The sequence below is a fragment of the Podarcis tiliguerta genome (assembly GCF_965153285.1).
Source record: "Podarcis tiliguerta genome assembly, chromosome: 9".
Lineage (NCBI taxonomy): Eukaryota > Metazoa > Chordata > Lepidosauria > Squamata > Lacertidae > Podarcis > Podarcis tiliguerta.
Window position 1 is genome coordinate 58,263,893 of NC_139542.1, and position 23,492 is coordinate 58,287,384.

The 23,492-nt window shown below is 43.1% G+C and overlaps 2 protein-coding genes across 9 annotated transcripts in view; both read right to left on the reverse strand.

Annotated features, from left to right (window-relative positions):
- Positions 1-23,492, reverse strand: part of LOC310685618 (uncharacterized protein) — an 850,221-nt gene that overhangs the window by 262,512 nt on the left and 564,217 nt on the right. The window lies entirely within an intron of this gene.
- The window catches only part of NFXL1 (nuclear transcription factor, X-box binding like 1), an 82,722-nt gene that overhangs the window by 44,695 nt on the left and 14,535 nt on the right, over positions 1-23,492 (reverse strand). For 5 of the 7 annotated variants that reach the window (XM_083458107.1, XM_083458106.1, XM_083458108.1 and 2 more), the window contains 10 exons: positions 22,588-22,695; positions 21,678-21,830; positions 20,412-20,518; positions 12,160-12,330; positions 11,366-11,475; positions 9,204-9,337; positions 6,762-6,940; positions 5,938-6,099; positions 5,654-5,754; positions 707-821 (listed from right to left, as the gene is read on the reverse strand). In XM_083458107.1, coding sequence (XP_083314233.1) covers positions 707-821; positions 5,654-5,754; positions 5,938-6,099; positions 6,762-6,940; positions 9,204-9,337; positions 11,366-11,475; positions 12,160-12,330; positions 20,412-20,518; positions 21,678-21,830; positions 22,588-22,695 — 1,340 coding nt within the window. Of the gene's footprint in view, positions 1-706; positions 822-5,653; positions 5,755-5,937; positions 6,100-6,761; positions 6,941-9,203; positions 9,338-11,365; positions 11,476-12,159; positions 12,331-13,859; positions 14,208-20,411; positions 20,519-21,677; positions 21,831-22,587; positions 22,696-23,492 lie in introns of those variants that run through there. The other 2 variants (XM_083458111.1, XM_083458112.1) reach the window with 2 other exon arrangements.

Here is a 23,492-nt window from a genome sequence, read left to right on the forward strand (position 1 = left end):
TTTTTATATAAAGGGCCCAATTTAATTAGGCTAGGCAGGTCTTGTGTCTAACCTCATTCTGGGCAAACTTTAAATTTAACCAAAGTCTGCTATTGTATTACAGTGGTGCCTCGCAAGACAAAATTAATTCGTTCCGCGAGTTTTTTTGTTGTACGAGTTTTTCGTCTTGCGAAGCACCACTGCATTTAAACACTAACAGAGGGGGGGGGGAGAGAAGCAGGACAGCTGCCGCAGCCGGTACCTCAGACTCACCTGCGCGTTGTGGCCACCATGCGACGTGGCTGCTGGAGGGCGGTGGGGCTCAGGAGCGCGACTCCAGGGAGAGAGAGGCGCTGGCGGCAACGGCTCTCTGAGAGGAGCGCGCGAGGGGGGTGGGCAGTGGCGCGAGGCACTAACCATCAGCCGGAAGGTGGGAGGGAGCCGGAGGAGCGGGGAAGCGAGCGTGCGTGCAGTGACCATCGCCATGACACGAGAGGCAGGGCCGTTTCGTCTAGCGAAGCAAGCCCTTAGGAAAATCCGTCTTGCGAAGCACCTCAGAAAACGAAAAACCCTTTCGTCTAGCGAGTTTTCGTCTTCCGAGGCATTCGTCTTGCGGGGCACCACTGTACTTTAACTTGTATTTGAATGCAGTTTAGATTTTAGGAAGCTTAGCTATATTGGTGAACTGGATGCATGCTAGATAGGCAGAAAAGAAACACATTCTTACTTGACTTTCCACATGGACAATTCCTTTTGCCAGATCGGGGACACTCCCCGCAAGAGCCAGCATGACAAATCTGTTCACAGGCATGATAACCACAAGGCAATGTTTTGCCACACACCTGTTGGGAAAACACATACAGCACATGCAAGTGAGGAATTTAACAAAGCAACGAAATACAAAAATCCAATGGAATGCAAGAAGGAAAAAGGTGATCACTCCCTGAATTCCATGTTAATAAAGAGGAATAGGTGAACTCTTCCTGAACCATATTGTTATAAGAATTAAACAGCTTTCAGAGCAAAGCTTTGTTCAAGTTACATCAGCCTTGTTCAGCAAGAAAAGATGACAAGCAATTACAGACTGGCCATATTCCAGCAGCATGCTAAGCCACAATTTAGTGCAATGTGTATGTATCAGCTGTGAGCGTGCAAGTTCACTCTTCCTTCCTATGTGGCTGGGAGGAGTTTGGAAGCTTTTACTTAACCGCAGTTTGTAGTTTCATCAGAACCAACAAGCTCTGGAATAAATCAGTTTGGAGGCATGGAAGCTTCCGAACTCAAAGTTCATTGAACCTCATTCCAGTTTATTCTGGTCACACCAAACTATGGTTTAGTGCAGGCATGTCCAAAGTCCAGCCTGGGGGCCAAATCCAGCCCCCTGGTCAATTTAATCCGCCCCCCAAGCAATTCTGAGAAATGAATCTGTTGCAGCCCCTGAGCGCCTGCTGTTCGGCTTGTTCTGCCCAGGAGCCAACACACTGACGGAGAGCTGCCCCCCCCCAAAGGAATAAGTCCGCCAACAACTTTAATCCTTAAAAAAAGCTCTGCAACTTTGGGCGAAAATCCTTAAAAACAACTTTGTTCACTTCATCAAATCTGGCCCTCTTTGAAAAAGTTTGGACACCACTGGTTTAGTATGATGTTTTTTAGTATGATGTTTGGCCATTGAGGGTAATTTTTCTGTGACGTTACATTTTAATCACAGAGCAACGAAAGTTGGCTACAGTGGTGCCCCGCAAGACGAATGCCTCGCAAGACGGAAAACCCGCTAGATGAAAGGGTTTTCCGTTTTGGAGGTGCTTCGCAAAACGAATTTGCTATGGGCTTGCTTCGCAAGACGAAAATGTCTTGCGATTCTTGGGTTGTTTTTTTCCGCTCCTCACCCCCTTTTTTTAAGGCACTAAGCTGCTAATAGCCTTTTAGCAGCTAATCCACTAATCCCTTAAGCCTTGAATAGCCGCTAATAGCCGCTAAACCGCTAATAGCGCTAATCCGCTAATGGGGTTGCTTCGCAAGACGAAAAAACCGCTAGATGAAGAGACTCACGGAACGGATTCTTTTCGTCTTGCGAGGCACCACTGTATTTTGCAAAAAAATAAATGAATGATGCAGCTTTCATATTTCGCTAGTGAAGCTCTGATCATTGAAACAGCTCAGGGAGGGAACTGTAGACTGCAGATGTAAAATGCATCTCAGCTCTACAAGCAGAGAACTTTACTGTACACCAGGGGTGTCAAACTCAAATTCATCGGGGGCCGCATCAGCAGTTTGATCACCCTCAAAGGGCCGGTTGTATCTGTAGGACTATGTGTCCACTCTTTATTATCATAAATTATTGTCACTGCATTCAATTATTGATAATAATAAACAGCATCATGAAGCAAAAATATTTCCTGTTTGAAAACAAATATATTTACATCACTAAATTCTGAGCACATTAATTCTACATGATATATTGTCAAATTATTATAATGGCCACAGATCTTCAAATTCTAAAAACAAAACTTTGATCCCATGCAAGAAAACAAGGTTAGGGCAACTTTAAAACAATTTTAATGTCCAGTCGTTAAAAATATAGCAAAACAGGAAGGGGATGCACAAAACTAATAATTAAAATGGGGGGAGGGAATGGAAAACCTTAGCATCATGGGTGTAGCCAAGGGGGGCAGAGGGGTAGCTGCCCGTCTCTAAATCAATAAAAATCATTCCCTCACTTTCCTCCGCCATGAATACGGAGAACTTCGTGGCCAGCGAGAGGCTCGTGACGCGGCCTACGTGCGGCAGGGGTCGCAGGGGCGCCGCGCGCATGAGCTCCGCTTGCGGGCCTTACTGGAGCAGATAAAAAGCTGGGCTCGTCATTTCTTTCCCCGCTGAGGGAAAGCGGGAGTGGGGGCGTTGCTTCGTCTCCAGAGGCTCCGCCCACCCGCCTGCCTGCTTTTCAGGCCGCGCATGTGCTGAAGAGGCGGCTTTCTTGTGTAAAAAAAAAAGAAGTGAAAATAAAAGGTGAAGGCTGGCGGCCGGCGGCGGCTACACGGGCCACATGACGAGGTCTGGCGGGCCGGATTTGGCCCGCGGGCCTTGTGTTTGACACCCGTGCTGTACACACAGCCCTTTGCAGAGGCTCTTTCTGCAAAGGCAAGACTGTTCACTGCCATGGACAGTATGACCAAAATTATTTATTTACTTTTCAACAAAAGTAATACAGCACAAAGATATAAACTAAAACTTTCAAACTCGGGGGGGGGGGGGAGCCTACAAGGTACTAGGAGCCCTCCTCTTGTTTTGTAACAAGTACAGCAAAAAGGAAAATTTCTGCAGGTGAAGCTTGCTATGCCAAGGCTAAGATAGGCTGAATGTGCTGAAATTTCCCCATCCTCCTTCATGTGTAACCATGCCATGTAGGAGACAACAGAAAAAGTGAGAGGTGTTTATTTTCGCATTTTTATGCCATAAAACGAGCAAGTCTAGGCCCTCAAAGGGGCTTTGAGACTTATAAATATTGGGTTACATCCAATGACGTCCCCCTGCTGACAGAAGGCTCTTTGATTCAGTGGATACTTCAGTCAGTCAGCATAACAGGGAGGGAGGTCATTTTCACCAATTCCTTTCCCCTCAGCAGCTGCATATCACCGTCCACAACTCTTGAACAGAACTGGGTTCATGTGTGGGAAGCTGCAGAGGGGGAGGAAGATCAACAAAAAAGATGACGCTTCTTCGTGTGCTGATGACGGAAGCCTCCACTGGATCAAGGAGCGTTCCGCCAACAAGAGGGCACTGCTGAATGCAACCGACTGTATTTTGTAATAACCACTGCGTCAAACGCACGCTAAACGAGGAATTATTGGGCTCTCTTGTGAAACCTTTTATTCATAGTCACTTGCATAAAATGTGGCCACAGACTCTAGTCTATCTAGAAGCTATGGCATGGATCCAGAACTGTTCTAGAAGCTGAAGGTTCTTCTGGTCACAGAGGACAGTCTCCCAATTTCTCCTTCCCAAAGAAGAAGTAGCCTACACCATCTGAAGTAATCCCTATTCCCTGAGTACAGTGGTGCCTCGCAAGACGAAAAGAATCCGTTTCGTGAGTCTCTTCGTCTAGCGGTTTTTTCGTCTTGCGAAGTAAGCCCATTAGCGGATTAGCGCTATTAGCGGCTATTAAAGGCTTAAGGGATTAGCGGATTAGCTGCTAAAAGGCTATTAGCAGCTTAATGCCTTAGAAAAATGGGGTGGGGAGCGGAAAAAAAACCCCAGGAATCGCAAGACATTTTCGTCTTGCGAAGCAAGCCCATAGGGAAATTCGTCCTGCGAAGCACCTCCAAAACGGAAAACCCTTTCGTCTAGCGGGTTTTCCGTCTTGCGAGGCATTCGTCTTGCGGGGCACCACTGTAATAGGGTTTTCAAGGATGAGGGTGGGATCAACAGGGAGCTTTGGTGATGAGGAAGGGGCTGGAAAGCTCCAGCACATAGCATGGATACCCTTGGGATCCACGTGTAGCAGCATTTGCAACCAAAGCAACACAAAGTGGCTGCAGCACAGAAGCGATGATTCAGACAACCAGCACACCTATACCCCAGCCTGTAAACCCAGCTGAGTTGCAAGCCTGCTGGTAGGTCTGCTGCTAACCATAAAGGTAAAGAGGTAAAGAGACCCCTGACCGTCAGGTCCAGTCACAAACGACTCTGGGGTTGCGGCGCTCATCTTGCTTTATTGGCCGAGGGAGCCGGCGTACAGCTTCCGGGTCATGTGGCCAGCATGACTAAGCCGCTTCTGGCGAACCAGAGCAGCACACGGAAACGCCGTTTACCTTCCTGCTGCAGCGGTACCTATAGGGACCGAGCAACGGGAGCTCACCCCATCGCGGGGATTCGAACTGCTGACCTTCCAATCGGCAAGCCCTAGGTTCTGTGGTTTAGACCACATACAGTCATGTTAAAAAGGAAGAAGGTGCTCTTTGAACTCTGTGGTTTTACGTGTCAGGACATAATAACAACCACCTGCTCCTTAGCAGGTCTTAAAATAAGGTAAATACAACCTCTGCTGAACAACAACACATGGCGTATTACCATGATTTATTTAACATAAATAAAGCCAAAATGGAGAAGCCATGTGTGAAAAACTAAGCACACACTACTGCTACCGTAGGAATGAAGAGGCTCAGTGGGCAGACAGGTGCTGCAAAACAAATGTCCTTGCTTAAGAATCATAGAATCATAGAGTTGGAAGAGACCACAAGGGCTATCGAGTCCAACCCCCTGCCAAGCAGGAAACACCATCAGAGCACTCCTGACATATGGTTGTCAAGCCTCTGCTTAAAGACCTCCAAAGAAGGAGACTCCACCACACTCCTTGGCAGCAAATTCCACTGTCGAACAGCTCTTACTGTCAGGAAGTTCTTCCTAATGTTTAGGTGGAATCTTCTTTCTTGTAGTTTGGATCCATTGCTCTGTGTCCGCTTCTCTGGAGCAGCAGAAAACAACCTTTTGGGACCAAAATTGCTGTTTTTCCAAATGACGCCATAAACCCCTTATACTTCTTCATGTTAACACATAAGATTTCTTGCTAGAGGTTGGGGTGGGGGACAGAGTCAACGCTGGTAACACCCGCCACCCTTCTTATATAACGAAACCCTATATGTGATGACAAAACATGGCAACATTTAAGGAAACTTACCTGATTGCACTGCCATACAGGACTTGCACAAAGCCTCTCTGCTACTTGCCTACCGCAGATGCAAGCTTGTTTACTGACTCTTGGACAGGGCTGGCAGTCTCCTAAAGGTAAGGCAGAGTTAAATATTAGAATACAGCTTGGACAGAGATTGTTTTAATTTCTTCACCCACTGGAGAGAAGAACAGGGCGCGACTGGGAGTGTTAGAATAGGAGCGGGAGAAAACTGATCCTGCTGACAAAAATGAGAGTCAACCTGAAGTAACATCCAACACAGAAACATCTACCTGGATGACAAGGTTTCTCACAGTTGTGCTGTCCACAAGGCAGCTTTCGCCCACAGGGCAGCTGACATGACCACTCTTTGGTACTGCATCTTCGTGGCACAGGCTTAGCCTTCTTGCAGTAGCAGGCTATTGTGACCATCTTTGGACAAGGCGGGCAAGGACCTAGAAATAAGAAAAAGAAAGGTTATCACAGAAATGATATTCCAGCACAGAACATCCGAGTTGTCGAGTCAGAATCAACAGGGACTGGGGAGACCTTGATTCGAATCCCCTCTCTGCCCTGAAATTTACTGGTTAACTTAGGGCAGCCTAAGCTACCTCACAAAGCTATTGTGATGACGCATTGAGAAATCCATGTGTGAGATTGTATTATATTGTATTTAGTATGTGCATGTTAGTTATACAGTAAGTAGTGGCTAGTATCTCAAAGCTTTCACTTATTGGCAACTTTTTAATGTGCCACCTGATGTAAAAATTCAGTTCACTCACATGTAACCATATTATATTTTTAAATCCGCACCACCCTAGGCTTTTAATTACAATCATACCTTGGTTCTGGAACAGCTTAGTTCCCGAATGTTTTGGCTCACAAACACCACAAACCTGGAAGTTGCTGTTCCGGTTTGCAAACTATTTTTGGAAGCCGAACGTCTGACGGGGCATCCACGGCTTCCGATTGGCTGCAGGAGCTTCCTGCAGCCAATCAGAAGCCACACTTCGGTTTCCGAACGTTTTGGAAGTCGAATGGACTTCCAGAACGGATTCCGTTCGACTTCCAGGGTATGACTGTATAGCTTACGTACAGTTACATTAACATCACATACCTGGGTGACAAAGTAGCAGGCACCTGTGTCCACAGGGAGGCTTGAAATCTCTTTCACATACTTGGCCACAGGAATGTGGAACTAGCCAGGGATCAAGTGGCGGGTCCTCTACCTTTCTGCAGTAGCAGTAGTAGCGAGTGGGAGTCTCCGATCGCTTGTACTCAAATCTGCACTTTGGACTGAAAGATCAGATGAAAAATTCACAGAGACTTTGGTAAAGTTCAGCTGAAGTATACGACTTTACTGCAACCGCAACAGTGATGCAGCCACAATTATGGATGCTAAATGCCGATTCAAAGTCCAGTGTTTACCAACAATGGGGGGGGGGGAACTGTGACACTATAACATCAACCATTAGCAACTGAAATAGATTTATTTATTTACAGGATTTTTTACACTGCCTTTCAAAAATGGGTCTCCAGGAAATTTACAGAGATGCATGTAAAAACATAGTATTAAAAATACAGGTTCCATCCAAATGCATTCTTAAACAAATAGCTCAGTCAGTAGAGCACGAGACTCTTAATCTCAGGGTCATGCATTTGAGAGCCACATTGTGCCAAAGATTCCTGCACTGCAGTGGCTTGGTCCTACGGGACTGCCTCTCCTGGTATGCCCCGCGGAGGACCTTAAGGTCCACAAATGACAACATTTTGGAGGTCCCAGGTCACAAGGTGGTTAGACTGGTCTCAACTAGGGCCAGGGTCTTTTCAGTACTGGCCCCGACTTGGTGGAACGATCTGTCACAAGAGACTAGGGCCCTGCGGGACTTGACATCTTTCTGCAGGGCCTGCAAGACAGAGCTGTTCCGCCTGGCCTTTGGTTTGGACTCAATCTGACCCTTATGTTTCGCTCCCCTTATGGTCTCAATTTATCGGCTACTTTTAAAATGAGGCTGCATTTTAAATTGCATTTTAACTTGTATTTTAAATTGGTTTCCCCCCCCCTATTATGTTTGTACTGCGATTTTATTGGTGTTAGCCGCCCTGAGCCTGGCTCTGGCCGGGGAGGGTGGGGTATAAAGAAAAATGTATTATTAATTATTGTTGTTGTTGTTGTTGTTGTTGTTGTTATTGTTATTGTTATACTAGATGACCAAGTCCAACTCTACACTTCTATGATCCTAAGTCAAAGCAGCATTAAAGAGAGAAAACGGTTTAAGCAGCCCCAGAGAATAAAAGTATTTACCTGTTGCCAAAAAGATACCAGCATAAGCACCAAATGAACCTCTCTGAGGAAAGAGTTCTACAGAGAAGGCACCACAATCAAAAATACGTTTCCCCTGGCTGCCAGCTGCCTCACTTAGCAGATTGTCTTAGTTCATGGAAGCTTGACATGGAAGCAGGTGTCCCTTCAGGTAGCTAAGGTCAAAGCCATGTAGGGATTTCAAAAGTGAAGCCCTTGAGTTGTGTTTTGCAAGAGACTGGAAGCCAATGGAGTTCTTTCAATATCTATGAGATGTTTTCCCAGCAACTGGTCCTTGATCCTACCAGAGCAGCTCTATTCTGGACCGAAAATGAGTTTCTACCATCTTCAAGAGCAGTCCCATATAAGAATAGTCTTCCAAAGAGGTTGCCTAAGCTGGTGAAAAGCACTCTGCGCCACCAAGGTCACTTCACCCTCCAGTGATATAACAGGATGCAGAGATATCCATCCCGCAGGGAGGAAACCAAACACTATTTCTTCAAAAAATAAAAATAAACCACCCACTCAAAAGAACCGCTGTCTGGCTCAGTGTATGGACTTCCATCCATATTGTACCCAAGTAAGACTTTTTTGTGTTACTAACATTATGATTACAACTGTGCACTGAATGAAGAGGTTAGAGATCAAAATTCTCAATGGGAAATTTCACATTTCCACTCTGTGCAACTGCTTAACCCTAAGCACCACTCAACATAACAAAACAGGATCACATTTGCCATTAAACAAGGCTAGAGGCGAAAAGAATTCAGGTCAAAATTCAAGGGAAGATCAAAAGGGCAGATTATGCCAACCAGGGTAGCAAAGAGAGGCAAGAAATCCGGCTTTCTGTCCTCAGACATTATTTTATTTTTGGTTATGTTATGTTTCAACGGGAGCATTTCCCCAGCTTTAAAGCTGTGTATACTAAAAGTTCTGGAAACAGAGAACTTTCATCTGAGCAAATGGTGTGGGATTCAACTGATTTACAACGTTTTAAGTTCACCCATTGCTACTTAAATGTGTTTAACTTTAGTTGGCTGTGCTCACAGAGCAGCCAAGTCCTCCGTCACGGAGATGGTATTTTTCATGCACACAACACCAACGTACCCTGGGATTGCTAAAGATACTTAAATGCAAAGGAATTTTTTCATTAAATGCAACATTAGAGCACACATTATACAGCTGTCTGGCTCTTCTTTTAAGTACTGTTTTCCCACCACATAAAAGAGCTTTCAAAATAAAACCGTAAAAGCCTACCAGGGCCATGGATAATCCCTCTTTCCGAAATCATCATCTGTCAATGGAGAAGATATTAGAAAAAGGCTATCCTTAGCCCACTTCTGAATGCAAGGCATGTGAAATATGCAGAAACATCCAGAACAACTCCAGACCTAGAAGGCAGATAAAGATATTTCAAAGGCCTTTCCAAGTAAACATGCTGATTTGGCGTATAAAATTCAACACACATATGCAACAATCCTCCTCTCCCACCGCCGCAAAAAAAAAAAACCTAAGGTGAATATTGGGTTTTATTTATTGTGCTATGTCCTGATGTAGATCCTGTTATCAGGCTGGGTAAAGCAGCATTTTATTTATTCCAAAAAATATATATATTGTTAGTGTATTTACATGAATCGAATGCTCCGTTGAATCTAATGCGCACCCTAATTTTCGCAATGTAATTTGGCCAAAAAAGGTGCATATTACATTCAAATAAATACGGTATTTGAATACAGGGTATGTTATAGAGTTTAAACAAATGGAGCACAGACTTATTTAGTAGTTTTAAAAAAATGTGGTCAAAGCATGACAGACGCAATTTCACAATTTCTGTATTTCACAACAATCCACACTATAGTTTACCAAGACCACGTGGCCATACTGACTCCTGGAGAGCATCTTGAGCCCACCGTGTTCATTGAAGTGTTGGTGCTGACCTTTAAAGCCCTAAATGGCCTCGGTCCTGTACACATGAAGGGGCATCTCCACCCCCATCATTCAGCCTGGACAGTGAGTTCCAGCTCCAAGGGCCTTCTAGTGGTTCCCTCACTACGAGGTTACAGGAACCAGGCAGAGTGCCTTAACACCTTCTGGAATGCACGCCCCCCCCCCCCCCGGTGTCAAGGAGATAAATAACTATACAACTTTTAGAAGACACCTGAAGGCAGCTCTCTATAGGGAAGTTTTAAATATTTGATGTTTTATTATGTTTTTATATTTGTTGGAAGCTGCCCAGAGTCGCTGGGGTTACCCAGTCAGGTGGGCAGGGTACAAATAATATAATTATTAATGATTATTATTATTATTAAGAATAGCACAATGAAGCAGATAAGCCAAGGTTTGGCTTAGTGTGTCATCCAAACACAGGATTGTGGTTAAGGTCTCTCCTCCTTAGCCATTAACCAGAGGACAAACCTTGGTACAGGCAGTGGTTAAGGAGGAAATACCTTAACCACGATCCTAGGTTCAGATGGCACACTAAACCAATCTTGCATTGCACTAAAAAGACCAGGAGAGGAGCCTTTCTGGGAGCCAACACATTCTCAAAGTCCTGGTAAGCCACAGTTTGCTTTACTGTGATGTGCAAACAAGCTCAGAGTGCAAGAAAGGTACGTATCTCTTCTCCCAGTGTGGTGTAGTGGTTAAGAGCGGTAGTCTCGTAATCTGGGGAACTGGGTTCGCGTCTCCACTCCTCCACATGCAGCTGCTGGGTGACCTTGGGCCAGTCACACTTCTCTGAAGTCTTTCAGCCCCACTCACCTCACAGAGTGTTTGTTGTGGGGGAGGAAGGGAAAGGAGAATGTTAGCCGCTTTAAGACTCCTGAAGGGGAGTGAAAGGCGGGATATCAAATCCAAACTCTTCTTCTTATTATTATTTGTCCTTCAAAGAGGTCACTCTTCCTTGGACCTGACCCCTTTCAGAGTATGCTTGTCCTGGCTAGGATCCATCCCATTCCGAGCAAGAGTGCACAAGTGAGAGAGTGCTGAAGGCCAGAGCTTGACTGATGATTTCAACACGTGGCAATTTTAGTATCAGAAGTGGTAATTTCAATTGTACCGCTAGCTCTTACTGTGGTTTCTTAGGCGGGGGAGGGGGGGATGTGTTGATGATTCCCTAAATAAATGTAACAGGATGCAGAGAACAGGTTGGATTTCTGCAGCTGGACCCAATTCAGGCAGTCAAAGTAATAAAACAAAATTACTTTTTCATGCCCAGCCACAATACGAATGTCTGTAAAATGAGAGGCTTTTGATCACTTTCTGAAGCTATCAACAGCATTTTGAAAGGAATTGACAGCACAGTCGAAAGCATACTTCTTTATATGCCCTCTCTAACTGAAGAGCAAATACATTCCAACTAAACAGCAAATGTTGAAGAAGTGGTACTGTTACAATACTCTATAGTGTAAGATGCTTACCGCTTGGTTTCTCTTAATTGAAGCAATACATATCAAGCACGTCATTGCCCCAGACTGAAAAGCATCATTCATGTACTGCCTCGTGCGTTCCAGTTCACTTGCATCTCCATCTTTGAACAAGACAGGAAGACAATTTTGTTTTTTGTACAAAGCAGTAGTCAGTGCTATTTTATCCTAATGTTAGAGGACCGGTGCCAAAGGATAAATCAAAAGCTTATTTGTGAAGCTCTTATTTCCATGTAAAACAAAATGCCACGCTAACATTTACTGATGGTCCGAAATGGAAACTATACATGAATCAAGGCCATTCCTCTCTAAACCCCAACATATAATGACTACTAAGAGACTAATGTCTGTGGGAAGACTGTTTCGTAATCAGGGGACTATCAAAGAGGAGGTACTTTTCAAAGTTTCAGTCACCCAAATCTCCAGTGAATCTCAACTCACAGGCTGAATGATACAGGGAGAAGGGATCCCTCTGTTAACTTGGTCCCAAGACATTTAGGCTTAAATTGGGCTTGGTAGCAAATAGGCAACCAGTGCAGATCTTTTAAGAACAGTGTTATACGGTCTCCTACAGCTGCTGCATTTACTGTTACACTTATTACTTTTGTGATAGATTGAGCTATAATTCTGAGCATACATACATACTGTATGGTTCCTATAATATAAACATTCATTAATGTGTTACTACCCCAATTATAGAAATCATTATCTGAATAATGATCTCGGTGTAGTGATAGGTAGGTCTTTATAAGGCAAGGGCATGTGAAATAAATAAATAAAAGCTTTACCAGTTTGATTTGTATAAGTGGTAAATGTCTTGGCCAATATTTTTCCATGTTTTCCTTTGATATCTTCATCTTCTTCTTCAGAGGAGGAACTAAATTGATCTTCAACAAGCTTTCTAGCTGCAGCTTGGTTAGCCTTCTTAATTTCATCAAATTTTTTCTGAGAGGTTAGCTCTGTTAGGGGAACAAAGTTTAAATAGAGTTTAAAATGTGACAGCATCTTTCAGAAAAATAAATGCAACTAATAAAAACTCTGTTTAAATATCTAACCAACAAGGCAAACATTAGATGCTTTAAAAGGAAGATTTTTTTACAAAGGCCACATCCTGGCATTATCTTCTGGCATTCTTGGAAGGGGCACATGACTCTTCACAGCTGGTTTCAGTATTTTCTTGAAACACAGCCTATACTTCTCTGGTTCTTACTGCATAAGCAATGTATACAAGCTCATTTACACCTGCACTTCTGTTGCAAAGGTGAAGAAGGCATACAATGGCTTGTATCTAAGGGCCCAACTTAGAGTTACACATAAATGTGGATAATCAAACCCTTAACAGCTTTCTTTCCTGCTTCAGAAGGGGCCATTTTGGAGCAAAGCAGCAGTGGAAGGGAATGCCTAAGTCTTCATACATCCATTGGCTGCATCTCTACTCCAAATAGCTGCTTCTATTCTCCGGTGTGGGGATTCCACATCCATACATTTAAAGGTCGTTGCTTCTCCCCAAGAATTCTGGGAACTGCAGTTTTAAGGGTGCTGGGGCTTCTAGCTTTGTGAGGGGTAAACTACAGTTCCAGGATTCTTTTGGGGGAAGTCAATGAGCGTCATGTAAGCACATTTGCATATAAATACTTGTCTAGTTTTCAAATAAGTTCAGCGATGTCAAACACAGCAACAATATCGCAAATGACCTAAATGTTCAATAATTACAGCAGCAGCCACAAAAATCAGGCATGCTCCCACTTCTCAGCTCCAATGTATCAAATAACTGAGCAGGCTTTGGGAAACCGATTGCTTTTAGTGAAGGGCTGGTGCCTTTTTATTGTAATTATGTTTTTAATACATTTTATATTTGCCTTAATTCTACCAATGCTTAATTGGTCGTTGTTTTAAATGATTTCCCACCCAACAGTTTTCAACTGCTCTTATTGTAAGCTGCCTCGAGTCCCTGTTAGGGAGAAAGACAGGGTATAAAACATAGTAACATTAACCGTAATACGGATCAAAACAAGCGTACACTGTACATGTTAAAAACACAGAGCTTAAGAGAGTCCGCCTTAGATAAAAATGGTCCCTATTATGAACTGGTTTGTATCCTAATGAAGATATACATACAGTACCTATACTTCGAACAAGATTTCAGCTTCTGCTCAGGGCGATTAGAAGCTATGCAAGGGTGTATGTAAGCCTCCTCTCCCACCATACCAAGAAGCCTTTATATATATATATATATATATATATATACACACACACACACACACACACACACACACAAAAACAAACACACAGTGTAAAATAATAAATTAAATGCACTCATTCCTGAAGCAGCTGCAGGGAGCTGCATTCTTGCTCTCCCTTCAATACATTTTATTTTATTTTAAAAAACACCTCCTCATGCCTTTCCTATTTCACCTGGGCCCCAAGTGGAGTATGAGGGGGTTCCCCCCCCCCCACGGTAGGTGTTTGAGGTTGTGAAAATACTCACCGCGGGCTCCTGAGGCGTTATTACTACAAGCCCCGGCGGCCGGGGAGGCGCCTCCCCTTCCCCTTCCCCGGCCGCCAGGTCCGCTGCCTGCAGGGACCCCGCCAGCTCCGGCTCTCCCCCTTCCCCGGCCCCGGCCGCCCTGGCGCCAAGCCGCCTCCATCCTTCTTCCTCCACCTCCTCCCTCCCCGCCGCAAGGCCCGTCGCCGCCCGCCCGCTTTCAGAGGATGAGGCGCAGCAGCTGGGAGGATCCAGGTGTAGCCGACGTAGCGCTTCTTCGCCCTTCCTCGGCAGCTCGCGGCGTGCCGGCGCCTAAACTACAACTCCCGGCATCCCTCGCGGCAGAGAATCGGAAGTGGGAAGTGCAAACACCGGAACCGTGGGGTGGCAGGACTCCTCCCCACTCTTTCTCTGTGCGGCGCGTAAAGAACCGACGGTCTCCGAAGCGACCCACGAACTACAGCACCCAGAATGCATCAGGAGCGCCGTCGACCGCTTCCGTTTAGCGCAATTATATATATAAAATTTATATATATATATAATTTATATACTGTATATAATATAAATTATATATATATTATAAAATTATATATATATTTGTATTATATTTATTTATATTTATAATTATATATATGTATAGTAATATATTTTAAATTTTTTATTTTATTTTATTATACCACGCCCATCAGGTATTTAGACCCTGCCTGTTTCCCCCCGACAGGGAACTGTGCAAGGTCTCATTCGCCCTGGCTCAGATATTTCAATGTTTAGGAGAGTTTGCCTTTTTCCTGCAGCGTCACTTTGGTCTATAGAAATTTAACACATAATATATATATGGGCTCTTGGATACCCCATAAGGGAAAAGGGCATATTTTTATTTACAACACTCCACAATCAGGTGTTTGGCTGATTAACATTCTATGGTTTTTAAAATGTGTTTGTGGGAGGGGGAAGTTATTGGTTTGTTTTTTATGAAGGGCAGTAGACAAATTATTACTATTATTATTATTATTATTTGGCCATTAGTTACTACAGCTAAGTTTTGTTCCAGATTTGTTCAGCGAAATGTTACTGGGAGTTTATGCTCTCTGGACTCCCCAGCTCACCCCTCTGGTTTGTGTTACTTAGCAAAACCACTTGACATTAATCACATTCAGACAATCAATTTTCATGTCATGCTTCCTCAAAATAAAAAAAGTCCCATGGCAAAAGAAGAAAAGCAACATGCAGAGGGAAAGGTTTTGAGGACAGTTGAAAAAAACTTTTTTGTGTGTGCATACACATACTTCAAAAGTGCTGTTTTTCAGATTTCAGCCGTCTCTTCCAAGGACTGAAAAAAGCAAGCAAATCCCTCAAGCCCCTTTTTTTAAATCAGGCGACCTAATCCAGACTGTAGCTAACTGATATTTGCTTCTCTAAACACAAAATGCCAGTGTACTACAAAGAATAGTCACTAATTGTTGCAGTACAAGTTTTTTTTCTGTGTAAACCAAGAGTTAATAATTTTCCCCCTCCTATTTTTGGGATGCCTATATAGACCAGCGAGAGCACAAATATTAAATATCCACAACATGTTTTGCCAAAACAGAACTGAGACATGGAATGTGCTTATCAAGAGGTTACAGAACACTAAGGGCTGCTGAGAGATTACATCACCTCCCTGGGAGCATCAAGGTCACCTACCAAGAAAATATCAGCCTGGTCAAAATCACTGACCAGAGGGACCCAAGAAGTAGTTGCACCTGCACAGCTTCCCAACCGCAGTCCAAGGAAAGAACAGGGTAAAAAAAGCCACATGACCTTTATATGAATTTCCAGATCAAGACTTCTGGATGGAAAGCCTTGCTTTATTAGCAGACTGACAGAACAGTGCTGCATTTTGAAATGCACATGTTCCAAAATATACCTCTTCCTGCTGCCATTTACAAACTGATGTCTTTCTTCCACCTTATCCATTTTTTAGGGAGTCAACCTTTGCTTACCTTTGGGCAGGGCTTATGCCTTCGTTTTAATCTACCGTACTTAGTCACCATATGCAGTCTAGAAATAATTTAGCTGTATGTTTAAAACTGTTGATAATCACAGAATACGAGGTCTCCTGGTAAGAATTTACAGCTGCATCGCAAAAAAAAACCCTTTAGGCACATGATCCTCAGAGGTTATGTATAGCCAGTCAATACAAATGGCAAAATTTTTCACAAGGAGTTAAATAAATATTTTATTAAACAGTATGGAATTTTATCGCATCACATTCTCCCGATAACTTGCAACTGTTTATAATTACGGCTAATTTTCTGGGCAGTTGCTACAAAACAAAAACGTTCTACCAGAGATGACTTTGTTCTGAGTAGAAAGTGCAGCAAACTTATCATCTGTAAATCAAAATGACTGCTGAGGAGTCCAACCAACTATCTTGATACTAGGTGCGTTGTACAGGGCACAATATAAAATGTAATCATGCAATACAACTGTACAAAATGATTCCTGTTCAAATTAACCTAAAATTTGATCCATTGGGATTTTAGCATATTTATCATCTAGATCAAGTGATATTTTCTGAAGTCACACTTATAACAGATAAAATGTAAAATTATTGAAAATACCCTTCATGCTTGGCTTAAAAAGAAAATCAGCCAAGATTAGCAGATTCCATGTTCAATGAAGCCTCCTTATTTTGTCTTTTATTAGACTCTTTATTACAGATTCGGCAGTGCTTACAATATCTACAATTCTACTCTTTTCATTCTTCAGTTTCTTCTAAATTTGATAAATCAAAATCCATAGGTGCTTTCATGATGCTTTCAACTTGTGCTAGCCTTATTTTCAGTTTTTGCTGTGCAGCACCATATTCAGCCAGAAGTCTAGCAAACCTTGTTTGTAAACAGTCAACCATTACTTCTATTTGGTTGACCTTTTCCTCGATATCTTCAGCATCTCTTCCTGTGTTTGCAACGTCTAAATCCAGCAGTCCATCTTTCATAAGGACTTGCTTTCCCTTCTCTTCCAACAAGGCCTTTGCATCTGGGTATTCTGTTAAAGCCTCCATTAGGTCGTCTTTAGACAGACAAAACAAATCTGAATAACCAATGCTTCTAATGTTAGCTGTTCTCCGATTTCCAGCTTTGCTACCTTTAATGTTAAGAATGCTAATCTCCCCAAAGTAGCTGCCATCACTTAGGACCACATATTGAGTAACTCCATCATCAGCAACCACAGCAAGTTTCCCTTCTTTGATGATGTACATTTCTCGCCCAATGTCACCTTTCCGACAGATATAATCACCAGGACTGTACACCTGAGGCTGTAGTTTTAAGACTAGCTCAACCAGTAAGCCAGCTTCACAATCTGCAAAAATCTGGACTTTCTTTAAAGTTTCCAGATGAACATTGATGGCAATTTCTGCTCGTAATTTATCTGGGAGATACTTCAAGACTTTTCTTTCATCTACTGCCTTCTTATTTGTCCACAGATAATCAAACCACTTGATAACTCTGTTTTCTAAGTCTTTGCTCACATTCCGAAACTGCATGTACTGTTTTATAGCATCAATCCTTGCTTGAAACTCTTCCCTGGCAGCATTCATGTTGGAGATCATAGAACCAATATTACCAACAATGGTAGCAAAAATTAATATACCAACTAAGAAGTCAACAACGACAAAGAAATACTCAGCATCTTTCACAGGAGGTGGTGTTTCACCAATAGTTGTCAAGGTCAGTGTTGACCAGTAAAGGCTGTAAAGATACTTTCTAGCCAGCCGGCCAAATTCGGGATGGCTAATATCGGGATAGACCCATGTGTCTGTTCCAAAGCCTATAGCTTTGGAGATTGAAAAATACATACATGCATTCCAGTGGATAATAATTATAATATACATGACAAGATTTGAAATTCTGAATATATTTGGGTAACTTGTTCTTGTTTCTGTTTGCTGGAAGAATTCAAACATACGTGATATTCTAAGTAATCTGTTTATTCGTATTTCTGGATAGTTCAAGCCTAACCTGAAGTAAAGTAGATCAGTTGGAATGATGGAAAGTACATCTAATTTAAATTGTACCGTTCCCTTATATTTTTTCTTAAGTTTAAGTTCTTCTTTCACCAACAAGCCTTGTTCCAGGTAACCTAAAAATAAAATGCAGAAATAACTTTGTGATGCAGTTTTGTTTTATTTTTACTGACATGGCAAAGGGCAAATATATATGATAATTTAGTAACTCCTTGGTAAACCAGTTATCTGCATTATCCTGCCAAGTGGTGAGAATTTTATCATACAGTATTTCCAGTTCCACACCAAATCAGGAATCTAGAAGCAGGTAAATGACAGAATTTGATAAACGGACACCTGTATTCATCCCCCCAATTATTTTTTTCATAATACTGTGAACTCCAATGGAACCATAACTGGGTGAAAATTCTGAACTATTCTGTTTTTCCTGTTACCAATACTACAGTGGTACCTTGGGTTACAGATGCTTTGGGTTACAGACGCTTCAGGTTACAGACTCTGCTAACCCAGAAATAGTATCTCAGGTTAAGAACTTTACTTCAGGATGAGAACAGAAATTGCATGGCTGCGGCGCAGCAGCAGTGGGAGGCCCCATTAGCTAAAGTGGTATCTCAGGTTAAGAACAGTTTCAGGTTAAGAATGGAACTCCAGAACGAATTAAGTTCTTAACCCGAGGTACCACTGTATCAATGGGACGCGGGTGGCGCTGTGGGTTAAACCACAGAGCCTAGGACTTGCCGATCAGAAGGTTGGCGGTTCAAATCCCCGCAACGGGGTGAGCTCCCATTGCTTGGTCCCTGCTCCTGCCAGCCTAGCAGTTCGAAAGCACATCAAAGTGCAAGTTGATAAATAGGTACTGCTCCGGTGGGAAGGTAAACGGCGTTTCCGTGCGCTGCTCTGGTTCGCCAGAAGCGGCTTAGTCATGCTGGCCACATGACCCGGAAGCTGTACACTGGCTCCCTTGGCCAATAAAGCAAGATGAGCACTGCAACCCCAGAGTCGGCCACGACTGGACCTAATGGTCAGGGGTCCCTTTACCACTGTAACTGTTTGGAAAACCTCACAGTTTTTCCATGACATGCAAACCACAAAATTGTGGGCACTGCTTGATTACCCGTTTATTGAGAGTTCATCCTGCTCATCAAAGCATGTGTTATCCCACACTTTCCAGTGCATGTTGGCTCCATCACTTCCCTAATCACAAGAAAACCAGTGTTTTTGGCAAAGCGGGGTTATTGTGCAATCAAGTATAACTCTGCAACCCAAATTCACCAGTATGTGATGGAATCCTACCAAATCCAAACTTCATTCAGCTGTGTGGTGGCTGCTGCTGTGCTTCAGCCTGGCAGAGGGGAAACGAGCTTCTAAAATAGTATTTTACATTGGGTTGCCACATCCATGACTGGGCTGAACAGGCTTAGGGGCCAATCTAAATCCTACCCCCACCCGGTGCTGCCCGTCCCACACCCCTGGAATTTCCTGTTTTTGAACTTAATCCAGCCTCAGCTCAGCAGAAGAAGAAGAAGAGGAGGAGTTTGGATTTGATATCCCGCCTTTCACTCCCCTTCAGGAGTCTCAAAGCGGCTAACATTCTCCTTTCCCTTCCTCCCCCACAACAAACACTCTGTGAGGTGAGTGGGGCTGAGAGACTTCAGAGAAGTGTGACTGGCCCAAGGTCACCCAGCAGCTGCATGTGGAGGAGCGGAGACGCGAACCCGGTTCCCCAGATTATGAGACTACCGCTCTTAACCACTACACCACACAGGCTTTCGTTCAGCCAGATGAGTCAGGATGTGCAAGTTATACTAGCCTATCTTCAGCTGAGCTAATGTTGGTGACCAAACACTGGCTGCGCCAGGAATCAGCTGACTGAGCTGAAGATCTGCTGCATTCTAAGCAGCTGCTGTTAAGAATTTACTAGGGCTGCTTGATTTTATTTGATTCTGGCATTTCGCCTTTGGTGGTTTGTTTGCCCACACAGTCATTTTAATAACTTAAGCCTTAAAAGCAGACTTTACATTTTCTAAATTAAATAAGGTGGTACTCCTATCCTGCCTTAATATGCATTGTCACTTATTAATGAGAGCAACCAAAATATCATTCTTCCAATAAATGCTATATAAAGGGTCTGGTGACTTCTGTTTCAGTGTATCTGAAGAAGTGTGCATGCACACAAAAGCTCACACCAAGAACAAACTTAGTTGGTCTCTGAGGTGCTACTGGAAGGAATTTTTTAATTTTGTTTCGACTATGGCAGACCAACACGGCTACCTACCTGTATCTAGAACTATATAAAGAGACAGCCTTGAGTTGGCTGGATAAGGCAATGTGGGATGTTACTATCAGAATATGATACATCATTTCTAGTGGTGAAATAGGTGACTTTTTAAGATGGGCCATTTTCCACATAGACACTTTCAATGTCTTGCACAACCCTCCCTAAAGAAAGCTTTCTAGGTTACCTTGTCTTTGCTATTCATTTTAACAAGGTAGTATAACAGACAAAAAAATTACTGACCATATGATTCAGCAGAGCATACTCTTACCTGTCCTTGTACGTACAAACATGTCAGCAACATAGAGAATGTCTGATATATAGTCAAAAATGAACCACATCTCTAGATGGTTGCTTTGAAGTTCATCAAAGCAGGCTCTGCGTAAGAAAGGAAACAGAATTTCAAAATTTAGAATTTGGAAGTAAGCATTTTGGCAATGCAGGCCTTAAACTAGGGATAACAAACCTGTGCCGCTCCGCCCCGTGCCCCCGATGTTGTTGAATTGCAGCTTTCAAAAAGCCCCAGCCAGCATGGCCCAGCATGATGGAAACTGTTGTTCAACAACATCTGGGAGGGCCACAGTTTCCCTACCTCTGTCCTACAAAAGAACAAAGGGCATTTGGGTGATCTATAGAAATCTACTTCCATCGGTATTAGACAATTCAATGGGACTGAGGGAAGACTCTCAGTTTATATTTCCCATGATTTGTACACAATGAGTGACCTTTTTACTTCACTCTTGTCCAGTGTTAAGTGTTTGTATATATTCCACTACAAACCCATACCATGCCAATGCAAAAGAACCCTTCCCCAAAGTTTACGGTGTTTTGCTCATTTGTGGTCTGAGCTTCTAGGGGAAATGGCAAAATGCAGCCAAAAGGAGGTTTAAAAATCAAATGAATCCCAACATTGGTTAAAGTAATATTAAACGTCTCCCAGCACAGGTCAAAGTATCTGTGAGAACTAGTTGAAGCGTATTCTTTGTATCTTGATCTGCTTGCTCATCAGTGCTTACGTTTAAAATAACCAAATTATGATATGCTGATGGAATGGATGGCAGAGCAATCGCACCATCTTTTCGCTGTCCGCCTGGCTCAAATCAAAATTCTCTCATCCCACATGCAGCTGAGGCTAAATCAAATTTAGGGCAACACTCATTACACAGAGAAGTTCTGCATCTAAATTTATCACAATATAGTTCAGCAAATCATCAACATTTGTATACATTTTCCGAATGTCCAAAGCTGTTTGCTTACATTATATCTGCAATCATTACAGACAAGTAAGCACTGCTTTCTCCACACTGCAATAAGTGAGGGGAGAAATGGCACCGATGTCTATTGTGGCCTGCCTAAGTTTAAGTCGGATGTAACATTTTGAGCTGAGGACTTCCTTGTTCACAGCTCAGATTAGCCAAACACATTAGTTAGCTGCTGAACCATCTAATGGGTTTCCCCTTTAGACACTGCAGAATTATTTTACTGTTGAAAGGGTCTTGCTTCCTTTCATTTCTCTGTTTAAGATAGAGCAAAATACCTAATATGGATCAATATGCTGCAGTGATGTGTCGTTTTAAAGTACCTAGCAATGATCATTATCCAATTGTACATGACAGGCAGAGTGATGCAAAACAGCCAGTTGTAATACAAGTTTCCCGAGGGATCAATAACAAATACCTCTTTCTTCTCCCTAAACAGCAAGCAGAAGGAAATTAATATATTAAGAAGCAAGCGGTACATAACAGCCATAATAAATGAAAGCCAACAGCATTTTCCTATTGATTTTAAGGAGTTTACTGAAACATTATGCTGCAGTCTAGTACACACTTCTCTGAGAGTAAATCGGACTTACTTCTTGGCAGACAGGCACAACTACACTATTAAAAGTACTTAACTTTGGATGGATCATCATGCTTTCTCCAAATCAGGGGTGGCAAATCTTTTTCAGACCAACGGCCAGATTCTTTAGTGGGCAAATGTCTCGGGCTGGCTGGATGCAGAGGAATGGTGAGGGGTCACCAGCTGGTGTACCCCCAGAGAAATCAGGCACAGAGCCAGGGGATTGGTGGTGGGACAACGATGCATTGTCAGAGGGAGAAGAGGGAGCAGACTTGGAGGAGGAGGTGCTGGAAGCTGAAGAGGCAACAGGGTCAAGTGAAAAATAGTATGGTAACTTCCTATGGTAGCCCATAAGCATGCCATTGGCCTAGCCCACATGTTCCTGGGTAGCAAGGGGAGCTGACACATTTCCTTCCAGATGTTGTGAACTACAAGTCTCATCAGTTCCAACCAGTATGACCAACAGTCATGGATGATGGGAGTTGCAGTCCACAACATCTGGAGGGCACCCTATTGGCTACCCGTGCTATATAGTAGTGTCACTAGTGCACTGTGAGGCCCAGCCAAGTGAAAATTATAACGTATTTTCAGCCCTGAAAAACACTTACTCCACTTCCTTATTTTTCTTCTCAGCTTTATCTTTCTGTCTCTCTTGGCTGTCCTTATTTTCCTTGGCCACTGTGTCCTTTTCTTTTTCCTTTTCGCCATCAGATTTGCTGAAAGATTGATGGAAATTATATGACTTTTACCATAAAAGTAGAACCATCCCTTCAGAAAAGTCTTATTACATATCGCAGTGTATATTTAATTCTCTTACCTTTCCCCCCATTTCTTTGTACCAAAGAAACACCTTTACAATCAATTGTGGAATACATTTTAAAAACTGATATTTGCCACTATTATTGTAACGGGGGGAGGGGAAATAGGTGTGTTGTTGGCATATAGGAGATTTGCTGCTGCAATCATATTAAAAAGTAACATTTATATTTTGGATAGGTGGAGTGTAGGTAGAAACAACAAAACTATCAGGCTCGCCTAGTTGCCATGCAGGTTTCAGTTTATACTCAACGATGGCCAATTTCCCCACATTAAAATATATATATATATTTAGCCATTCCCTAGATCTGTCCCCAGATGTTTCACTTGGCATTCTCTTGGCCTAGTAAAGACATTTCTCGTTAAACTCTTATGAGTTCCACTATTTGTTGTTGTTGCTGTTTAGTCGTTTAGTCGTGTCCGACTCTTCGTGACCCCCGGACCAGAGCACGCCAGGCACTCCTGTCTTCCACTGCCTCCCGCAGTTTGGTCAAACTCATGCTGGTAGCTTCAAGAACACTATCCAACCATCTCGTCCTCTGTTGTCCCCTTCTCCTTGTGCCCTCAAATCTTTCCCAACATCAGGGTCTTTTCCAGGCAATCTTCTCTTCTCATGAGATGGCCAAAGTATTGGAGTCTCAGCTTCAGGATCTGTCCTTCCATTGAGCACTCAGGGCTGATTTCCTTGAGAATGGAG